The 12,085-nt window shown below is 27.0% G+C and overlaps 1 protein-coding gene across 1 annotated transcript; it reads right to left on the bottom strand.

Moving 5' to 3' along the window:
- Positions 1-475: 475 nt before the first annotated feature.
- On the bottom strand, positions 476-10,642 carry LOC114127615 (maltase 2-like). Its single transcript, XM_050203477.1, has 10 exons — positions 10,475-10,642; positions 10,153-10,319; positions 9,885-10,064; positions 8,101-8,258; positions 7,784-7,909; positions 5,445-5,689; positions 4,959-5,157; positions 3,545-3,999; positions 2,476-2,622; positions 476-1,359 (listed from the first exon to the last, which is right to left on the bottom strand). The coding sequence occupies exons 1-10, from the start codon at positions 10,486-10,488 to the stop codon at positions 1,170-1,172; spliced, it is 1,881 nt and encodes a 626-aa protein (XP_050059434.1). The 5' UTR covers positions 10,489-10,642; the 3' UTR covers positions 476-1,169.
- Positions 10,643-12,085: the final 1,443 nt, after the last annotated feature.

Here is a 12,085-nt window from a genome sequence, read left to right as displayed (position 1 = left end):
TATTTTCGTAATTGGATAATTTATTTAAATTTTTGAATATTTAAAAACCATGATTTTTATAACAAACAGTAAATATCAAAAGTTTTAGAATAAAATATAAGTAGGTATGCAAAAATACTTTTCGGTAAGAGCAAGAAATTCAATTTGTAATATTTATGCAATGATATAAATTCAAAAGTTATGCCAAAACCATAATTGTAACCAACTATCAAAAACTGCAGCTTTTTTAAAAAATAAATGTATATAACACATTATTTAACTAAAATAAATAAAATAAAATGCATTAGTAATATTAATTATTTTTGTTAAGCAACATTATCTTTCGCCTGAAAACTGGTAAATAGGCAGCCTAATGTACAAGAATACTTATAAAATATTATAATATACATTTTTGTTTAAATGTATTTTAAAAACCTGTTTAATATTTATGTTTTAATATTTAAATAATTTAAAATGTCTAAAAAATTAACAACAATTAATTACCCAAATCAAAATATATAAATTATAAAATAATACATAATATATATATATATTTATAAAAAAAATGACTTAACAAAACTTAATTATTGTCCTCGTGCATTGTACTTACGTCATGATTAAGTTTAAAGATAAATGATTAATACAAAATTTAGACTTAAAAATCGTAAAATAAACAAATATTGCTTACATGGGTATCTCGCGTAGTCACTATATCCATACACATAACACACCTTTTACTTGCATGCAAAATATGATACTAAACCCAGGGTGTATTCGAGCATTACAATATATATATGTATTATAATATGTAAACCGACAAAAGACGTTGCTACGTTACAAACATGAAAAACATATTGTTTTGAATAGTAAGTATTAATTATAACATTTGAGCCGTACAGTATTGATCGCAGTTCACCGATTTTATGTGATACGCAATTTATAATTTTTTTAATTAACATAATAAATGACAGTCCATAAATGCGATTTTAATGTAATATAATAATATTTTTAAACATTATTACAAATAAAAATTATCGATTTTAAAACTAAAACAATACAGACATTTTAAATTCTAATTTATGATTTTTTTTTTTAATTGATTGTCGATAGAATAATTTATATTCGTAGTATCGTTTTGTTGAATCCATTAACATTTTTAAAAATAATAGATGTTCATAGATAAATGGAAACTACTCCTTGGCTAACAAATAGCTGAGACCAAAGGCGACCGCTAACATTGCAACCGGAAACATCAACGAAGATTGGGATAATGACGATGTTGATGATGAAGTAGACGATGAAACCAACGCATTTTTTTTATTACATAAAACCATGGCTGATTTAGGTCTCATCGTAAATCCATTTGTCTTCAGGGATTGCCTAAACAAAAATAATTTTAAAAAAAAATAATATAATTTAGGGTTAATATAAATGATGAAATACCACAACACTTAAGTTGAAGTAACTATAGCGATCTAAAAACGGCAATCCCTTTACAAAATTATAAATCCGTTTACAAGAGAAACACCACACATAATATACTATCATACATATAATATTATGTGACTATATTTATAACATTTAAAAGCCGAGAGTTAACTATTATTTTACCAGGTCATTTAATTGAAAAATAATATTTGAAAAAAAAAAGTAATATACTTAAATAAGATAAATATATAAAAATTGTTTTTTTATATTTTATTTGATAAATAAGATACATAATGATACCTCTTACATCATTTTTTTGTTTTTAATTATTATAAAATATATTTCTGAGGTAGCAACATAATATTTACTATTTAAGGGGTTTTACATAGGCAAGCTTAATAACATTTTAGAAGAAATACTATTTTTAAATTAAAACTCATTAAAATATTAATTCAAAGTATTTTAAATATTGTCCCATGTAAAAACTCATCACCTATAATGGTTATTTTATAATTAAGAGATTGTATCGAAAAAAAAAATTCGCAAAGCACAACACTATGTAGTATGGGCGCCCATAGGTAACATTTTAGAAGGGGTCAAAATAAAAAAAATTCTCAGATGTAAGATAACAGATAAAGATAATAATAATATTATAGTAATATTTATTGAGCTACAAGTTCATAATATTTTTTGTCCAGGGGGGGGGGCAAGTGCCCTATTTGCCCTCCCTAATGGCCCCCATGCTACGTAGAAGAAAATTCATTTTACTACATAATAGAGCTTTTTTTGTTTTTGCTATCAATATTCATTAATCAATAATAATAATAATAAATTATTAATCTTTACGGGTGTATAATTTGGACGATCTTTAATTTATCAATAAATTAAACGATACGACATTTGGTATACCTACTTAAAATATAGACTACATACTATATATAAAAGTTTGTCCACTAAACTGTTTTCATGAATAAATTATAGGAATCTACGGAATTATGTTTAATATTTTATTCTACGTTGTGTATTTTAAATATTTAAATATAATATTAGTATGCATTTACTCCTCACCCTATTGAAAATTGTGAATTGACGCTTGGCGTGTGTACCAGCCACGTTTCGTCTTTGACCGCAGTTGGCCAACTACTCAAGTCGACACGTTCTTCTTCGGAGCCCACGTTCATCACAACCAGGTAAGTTTCTTCTGACGGCAGTGACCTAATCGAATAACGAAATGTAAAATAATAGATAAATTACTGTTTATGTAATAGTAATAATAACAGTATGCGTATCAAACGTGTACGGGTTTTAAAATATAACATTATTCGGAAACCCATAGTTATAAAACTTATCTATACAGTACTCATTGTACCATTTATGTATGGATTGTAAATTTACAAAAAAAAAAAAAATGTATACAAACACACACGTGTATAAACAGGCTTAATACACAGACTAATCGCTTTATCTTTCACGGGGTCTTCATAAAGTTTTAATCATCACAAATATTCTAACAAATAATAACAAGTAATACTAACTTAATATTAACTTCGACAGTCGCTGGGGTTGATATAAAAATTATCGTCTTAAACTTCTGTACAATTGTGTATTATTTTTATAATTTGAGACAGTATATAGTGTTACTATAATGGTGTAGGCATTGCAGGATGCCGTCGACAAGTACCCGTATGGACCTCCTCTTTAAAATGTAAAACTATAAATATAAGGTTTCTGCAAAGTGCCCATCCAAGAGTATTGATTATACATATACGCCTAATTTCAGGACTACTATAGCGCAATAGACTCGGCAGTGGGTCAAACTTACACACACACACACACACACACACACACACACACACACACACACACACACACACACACACACACACACACACACACACACACACACACACACACACACACACACACACACACACACACACACACACACACACACACACACACACACACACACACACACACACACCCCATCACACATCGCCCTTTATTATTTATCCGTAGATGGATAGAAACATCACCGTGATGCTGAGCGGATAGTTAATCCGTTCGAGATCACTGCATAACCATATCATATTAGTATACCGCGGTACAATTATATCACGTGTGGTTTGCGCCTTACCTGGTGAACGCGTACACCCACTCGGACAGCGGTCTGCCTTCGAACGAACCGCGCTGCACCGTCCGGGTCTTCCGGAGCTTGGCCAACCGTTTGTACACGGTGTAATGGCTGCAGTGCTGCTTCCGTTGCACTTCCAGGTTCAGCTTCCAGTAATTGGGGTTCACCGGCAACCACGGCGTCGACGAGGCCGCCGTGAAACCGGCGTTGGCCGTGGCGTTCCACTGGTACGGCGTTCTGGCCGGGTCCCTGCTCAAGCCCGAGAAACCCTCGAATCCCGCGTTCAGGCCCCTCGGGTCGACCGTCTGGTCCCAGCGGACGGCCGTGTCCGACATGCCGATCTCCTCGCCCATGTACGTGAACGCGACCCCGGGCAACAACATGTTCAACATGTTCATGGCGTCCACCATTTCACTGCCGAACCGCGTGGCCGCACGCGGCTGGTCGTGGTTTCCGATCTAGAAAATATAGAAACTATATATAGAAACTTATATATGAGTTATGAGATCAAATTTAAGAAAAATTATTTTTTTTTCAAAGAGTAATAGAACGAAATCGAGGCTAAAATTATGAACGATAACTAAAGTGAATCAATAACTGAATACTTTACACACTATAGAGATGTTGTTATTTATTTTGTATTAATCAGTCATTATATATTTATTCATTATTTGATTTTGAATTTTGTACGTAATATTTGATATTTTTATATAGAACTTTTAAGCATATTGTTCAAATTTTAAAATTTAGAATTAAACCAGCTGAAAGTCGTACTCTATAATATATATTTTATACGATATAATAATATATCGTATATACGTATTTATTAAAATTTAAAAAATGACAAAACAAAATTAGTTTATCATTACATTAATTTTAATAAAAATAATTTGTGCTTTATTTAATAATATGCTTTTTGATATTCTATAAAGCTACATAAAATTCCCAACTATATTGATCATTTATAATTTATAGATAATAAATGAAGTAATATTCAGATAGGTATAGATATTAAAAATCTAATAAAGATTATATAGTTGGGTTCTTATCTGTTGTTTTCTTAAAAAAAAATTAAATTAAAATAATACATGGCAAATAAACTATCTAGGTATACCTATTAAATATGTTAGTATGGTTATCGTATTAAAATGTTTTATTAAAAACATAATTATGATCTACTACACATAGTGAATAGTGAGATTCGTAGAAACTATGTGTTAATAATATAATTTTCTAGGTATCTCCCGGTACTATTCAATTATTTTTTTATTAATTGGAAATGTTTACAAAAATGTCTAGTTTTACTTTTTTATTATAAATAAATCTTGTTTATAGTAAAATCATATTATTATTAAATTATATTACAGGAAGTTAAAGATATTTTTGAATAAAAGCAAACTCGCGATGATATACTTACCACCCAGTTCGCACATTTCCCATCAGGCATGTTGTCCAACCAATTATTCACCGCATCGTTGAATTTAGAAGCGTTCGAATAATCGTTTAATCGCTCAATCAATTCAAAATTAAACGACATATGTGCTCCTACTTTGGTTTCATTACCATAATATCTCATAGTGTTTTCAAGAGTTGTGTATGCTTCAGTTATCATAACTCTAAATACAATAAAAATATATTTATATATATATATATATATATATATATATATATATATATATAATATATATATATATTACTCCAAGATATGATATAATTAATTATTAACCAAGCTAACCACAAAAATTTAAGTTTTAAATTATATTATTATAGGTTTAGGTCTTACGAATGAATATAATTTGTGATATTTTTCATAGATATTAGAAAAACTTAATAATACAATTTTATTAGGAATAAAATGTTAATAATTATATGGTTAAATAGTTAATGTGATATTAGTTTATACCTGGTTTTTCCATCTTTCGACTTATATTCATCTAACACGTCTCTAAACTGACTAATCATATCATACGTTTCAGGTAAATCCATTGTATAGGGGTGATAATATTGAAAATAAGTGTTTTTCTCTTTTTTAGCAAGCTCTTCTGGTTTTCTGGTCTCGTCTAAAAATTGTAGATCCTCAAACAAATACGGTACGGCATCTACTCTGTATCCATCTACACCAAGATCTAACCAGAATCTCAAGTTGTTCTGTACAAAAATAAAAACATAATAATTTGAATTAAATTTTTAAAACATAATAAATATTCTCTTTAAGGCTCTATATCAAATTCAAACTGAAGTAATAATATAGTTAGTATGTATATTAAAATTAATGGTTTTGAAAATTATACTGCTCATTGGAAACTACGAAACATAATTTTGGTAGCTCAAAAACATAAAAGCTATCTGATCAAGTTTGTTTTCATTAATTTAATTAGATAATTATAAATTTAAAATTCAAGGAAGTACTAAATCTACTGTATAGCCATGCTGCTAGGTAGGTAGATCATTATAATGTTAAATTAGACATTAAACAACTATAGATTAATAACTAAAGCTGAAAATTAATTATTTTTTTTTTTTAAAGGCGCAATAGGTAACTAAATTAATTAATTTTATAATCATCATAAAAGAAAAATTCATTATAACAACTTAGCATTGTCCAATCTTATTTTAAAACAGATTCGTATCTTAAAATAAAGTTTAAACATTTATACAACTGTAGTTAAAACAAACTAATTGAATAATTAAATAGTCCTATATTCAAGAATTTAGTTGACACAGAAGTGTAATTGCTTAATATTGCATTGGTAATTGCTTGGTAATGAATAATACTATATAATCCGTAATTCCGAGTACTAAAAAATTTCGTTGCTTAAAATTATGGACTGACCGAATTAAATTTGTACGCGAGTACGAGTACGTATTTTATGTAATGGTGTGAATATCTAGATCAGCAGTGATAAGAGTGACCGTGAAAATCATAGATGAACTACGTGAGATGATAAGAATGTATGCGTGTTTATATATATGTATTATGTGTGTATTTGTAGTTATGTTTACTTAAAAATTACACAACGAAGTTTTGGTAATAACAAACAGTGTCTGTATAATAAACAAATTAAATAATAAGTACTATTAGTAATAAATCACAGCATAATATTTACTACGTGTAATACGGTCTTTCTGCATAATAAAAAACAATTAAATGAAGTGTACAGTATAATATTACAAAGGCACTAACGGTTCAAGAAAGTTTAATATAAAAACTACAATGCATAAAAATAGTAATGAAATGCTGGTTTGGTACAACCAACTAGTATATATAAGAATTTATAAATAAATAATAACAAATAGCAAATAACCCATACATTTTTGGTTCTCTACTGGCCAACCGCCACCTGAACTTAATATAATTTAATTTCAATTCATAATAATGGCTATAAATGCCGATATAATGCCAAGTATAATATTCACAATGATGGGCGAACAACAACAAGTAGATAATAAGTAAAATCATACGACACACAAGATAAATAAGTAATGATAATACACTGAAGTCTGTAGTGGATATATTATGAGAAAAAAAATAAAAATGTTGTTTGGTGGTCAATACGATTTATAGCGGCAATAAATGCATACGGATAATATAATTATAATATAATAATGGTACACTGCGATTAGCGTTTAAAAATATTAAGTATACTAAAAGGACGTGGAGATTAGTGCACACGTAAATAATTTTAGTTGAAAAGCATTACATTGAGTTTGAAGCCCATTAATAAAATAATATAAAAAAATATGTCGATTCATGACAAAGAACTACAAAAATACGATAAGATTCGGCAGTCGAGATAATACTAAATATTGATATGGTATAAGCAAATAACTACGAATAATAATAATGATAACTAATCGTTTGGGGATAAAAATAAATTCGAGTTATCGAAAATTCGACATTTCGACAGAGAACCTCAATAACTTATCAATGTAAAGCAGGGCCAGCAGGGGCCAAGGCATTCCTTCGAATTACCGAAAATTTAACTTATAAAAGTTCGAGTTATCGATGTTTCTCTGTGTATTAAATATCAATGAGAATACGGTTATCAGTTAAATTAATACTAAGTTAAAACTCTAATAATTTTCTTGCTAACATAATAAAAAAAACCATCATTATTAATTTGTTATGCTCTGACAGGTTATAGGTTTTAATCTTTGTATTATATATATTGTATTATCTAAGTAATGACTTTATTGTGTTTTATAACATCTAAATGTTTTTTTTTTCAAATATGTTCTTACTTTCATTTCTTTGACCAATTCTTTATTTCTGTAGTTTAAATCTGGTTGTTTAGGATCAAATTGATGTAAATAATACTGTCCACGTTGTTCATTCCATGTCCATGCTGAATTACTGAATAAACTTTGCTGGAAAAATGTGTACATTATTATTATTCATTCATAAAATTTAAAAATCTTTAATTCTTTATTAGATTAAATAAACTATAACTCCCGTATAAAAAAATTCAATTCTAAGGATATTCTGTTTTAGAATTTTTTTATAAAAGTTAAAAGTAAAAACAAAAGTAAAACAATGAAATGGTCTTAAAATACATTACCCAATTATTTGGTGGTATTCTCAAGTTATTTGTATCGCATTTACCATCTCTCCATACATAATAATCTGTGTATGGATCAATTTTTTCTACAGACTTTTTAAACCATTCGTGTTCGTCACTTGAATGATTAGGTACGAAATCCATAATAATTTTAATGCCTAAATTATCAAAATATAGTTGTAAAACAATATATATCTAAAGAAGATTGTTAAATATACCTTTTTTAATTTCATAATGAATTTATTCAAGTTCTAATCTAACAAATTTTTAAGTTAACTTAAAACTCGTTTTTAAGATTAGATATTGAAGAATTTTAGATGACTTATTTAAAATATTGTGCATCTAAATCGAAATTTCAATGAATAGTTTTTAAATTTAACTTAACTCTGTGTAAAAAAAAATAATAGATTCATAATATAATGGTAAAATATGAACTAAAAATATAAGGAGTTATAGTAATACAACATTTTTAGTAATTTATATTTGTCATTTAACATTTTATAATTTGCAAAACTCTTCTAGTGCTAAATGTGATAAATACTAAATTCAATATTACATACATTTTATATTTGTATATATAATTATTAAAGACTATAATTATCCTCTGTAAACATTATTTTAACGATTAAAAATTACTCGTTTTAATATAGATTTAAATATATCTACATTTAAAAAGTATTATTTGTTTAGAGGATCGCACACACACATGTGTTGTCTTTGTGCTGCATACATACAACATGGTAAATATTCGTTCAGTGAAATCCATTTTATGCTATAATCTTTAATATTAGAGTCAATTTACCTATTATCAAAATTAACTGTAATAATATTAACTACGGCATTAATAATACGGTTATTTATGGGTTTTTAATAATATTTTAATATTTAAGTGATTTATGAGCATCTTAGAGCACTTTAAGTTCAACAGGTAAATTGATTCTAATATTATAGCTAACATCATACAATTGAATCCACTGAACGAAAATTTGTAATTGTACGTATGTAAGATGGAGACAACATATGTGGTTAAATTTTGAGTAAAAAAAAATTTATAGTTTGTATTTCCACGAGTCGATCCTTAAATGGTATTAATATTTTATAGTTAATTAACGATTTGTTCAGTAATATATATATTGAGAGACATTGTTTTATTATAGGACAATGTTGAAGAATTTTTAAGAACAGTTAAAATTAAATTATGTTAAGGTGTTTAATTAGATTTTTATGGAAATGTACAAGTTGATTTTTTTCCGAAATAAATTAAAACTTATACAAAATTTATTTAAGTATTGAAAAGTATATCAATATCGTTGTACTAACTTATTGGAGTATTTTGTACAAAAAAGTATTTAAAATAATGAATAAGTTTTAATAAAAATAAGTTACCTTAAATTTAAATAAATATTAGTTACCTACTTATACATTATATCATTTGTATTACTTTATTATCTTTGTAATATATTTTATTATTTCGATATTGAAAATTCGTTGATGCATAGTTAATATATATATTATTAGGTACTCGCATATTAAAAATAAAAGAATGACTAGAATTTTATAAATAAATTGTGTTTAATAATTTACCTCAAAGTTATGTGTACCAAATATATTATTGACATTGTGTATTAAATATTTAAATATACCTACTTTATAAAAACAATTTAATTGCAGTGTTTTAACATCTATGATTGAATTATCGACTTTAAAATTGATTAAATTACATTGTTAAGTGGGCACCTAACCTATACATTTTATAGTGGTCTGACAAAAATATCTTTATTTACCCAATGACTTCAATTTTTTCTGCAACGAAACAAAATCATCCATTGTGCCATACACAGGATCAATCGCATTGTAATCCGAAATATCGTAACCAAAATCTGCCATAGGTGATTTAAAAATGGGAGATAACCAAACACAGTCCACTCCTATATCTTTGAAATGTTCCGCTTTCTCTTCAATCCCTTTACAGAAGTTAAAAAACAACATAGTTTATCAAATAACGTATATTTAAGTTTTTTCTGCTAAAATTAACTTAATAATTTAACTTACCTTTAAGATCTCCAATACCGTCGCCATTGCTATCCTTGAATGATCTTGGATAGATTTGGTAGTAAACTGCAGTTTGCCACCAATCTAAGGTTGTTTTATCATCTTTGACTGGAACAGTCTTTGAGTTGGCGAAATATTCTGCCAAATTTAATATTAACAAAACCATACTGAAAAAAATAAGGACGTGAAACAAATATAAATGTTGACGATTTGGACGTTTGAATGCATCTAACGTATATTTATTATTACTATGACTACGATAAAATGTGGTGAACATTAAGTAAATATAATGATAATTTTGTGTCAAAGCTATCACGCTTACCACTCACGACGCATATTCAATACTCGAGATAATCTATAAGTACTATAACGCTACATGCCACTCAAACTGATAATGTAAATATCGTCAACACCGGAATATAAATTCAAAAGTTAACTATTATACCTAACGTCTATTAAATTTAAAAATATTTACTGGAATGAAAATAATAATAAATAATTTGTATCATACCTGTGTTTTATATGAAAAGTTTACGTCAAATTAGAACGTATTTACAAATCAACGAACTTTGCACTATAGATAAAATGAAAAACAATAAAATTACATTGACTTATATATAGTCATTACTCATAGATGGTATATCTATGTAAACAACACATTGCTCTGGTTTCACTGAATATTAATGATGTGTATAAATTAATAATACTGTCATTATATTTTCATACATAACAATATTATTATGATGATAATATTTTTCAACTGAATATTTTATTTACCTGACACTCAGCAGTTTTATTTCAGAGTCTGAGCGTAGCAATGAATGTATTGATTTTACAATGATGTGTTTTTTATGTATGTGTACACTGTACACAATAAGTAGTCAATAAAATGCTTAAAATTAAAATTAAAAATTTTTCAATTTGAAATTGGTTTTTGACAGCAAGTTAGGTTTAGTTTGTACCTTAAAGGGGTCAAAATAGAAGTACAATTTTTATAATTAAAAAAAAACCTACAGCAATTTAGGAAAATCGAACATCTTTACGCTGAGTCCGATGTTGACTAAATGGATTTCTCTATTTTTTTATAATTTAAAAACGAATTATCATAGAAACTTAAAAAATTTTACCAAGTGTTAACGTAATTATTTTTATACATAGTATAATTTTCCATATGAATTTTTGTGCAATTTAAATTTTCGATTTTATTAATAGTTATAATTTTTTTTTTTTTTATAGACACCAATAAATAATATTGAAAAATGTTTAGTCTCAACATATTTTTTTTTATAAAGCAAAAATAGGATAACCTATACTAACCTATATCATAGCTTGTATTGATTGTTTTAGCTCCCCACACATTTTTTTTGTGAAAAAATTTTTTGCGCCGTACACTATCGAAAATTAGTAAATAGGCAACTTAAAATACATGTACACTAATAATACATTTTTAATATCTAAATTCTAAATAATTTGAAATATTTGAATATATTAATCACTATACATTACTCATATTAATAAGTATTAAAAAAAAAACAATTTTCTTAACAAAACTTAATTTTTCTCGTGCATTGTACTTACGTTATGATGATTACGATTAAAGATAAATGATACAATTTAAGCTCAAAAATCGTAAAATAAATAAATATTGCTAATGTATGCAACCCTCGTCGTCACTTACCCATGCACACCATTTACTTACATGCAACATATGATACTAAAACCAGGTCGTTTAGTAGTTTTTGGAACATAATAATATATGTATTATAAGTAAACCGACGAATGGTGTTGCTACGTTACAAATTTGAAAAACAAGTATAATTTCGATTAATAGGTATTGATCATAACATTTGTTTGTACGGTATCGATCGCAGTTCACCAATTTCATGTGATAACAAATTTATAATTTTTTAAATTAACAAAATAAATGATAGTC

This window comes from Aphis gossypii, chromosome 3, assembly GCF_020184175.1.
Source record: "Aphis gossypii isolate Hap1 chromosome 3, ASM2018417v2, whole genome shotgun sequence".
Classification (NCBI taxonomy): domain Eukaryota; kingdom Metazoa; phylum Arthropoda; class Insecta; order Hemiptera; family Aphididae; genus Aphis; species Aphis gossypii.
Note: the sequence above shows the minus strand (reverse complement) of the source record. Positions and strands in the feature narration are given on the sequence as shown.

Bases quoted from the DNA above. Each gene is read 5' to 3' on its own strand.
- LOC114127615 (XM_050203477.1), bottom strand. The intron at 5,690-7,783 runs GTAAGAACATAT...ATTTTTGTACAG, and splicing joins AATTGGTCAAAGAAATGAAA to AACAACTTGAGATTCTGGTT. The intron at 1,360-2,475 runs GTGAGGAGTAAA...ATTTTTGTTTAG, and splicing joins AATTCACAATTTTCAATAGG to GCAATCCCTGAAGACAAATG.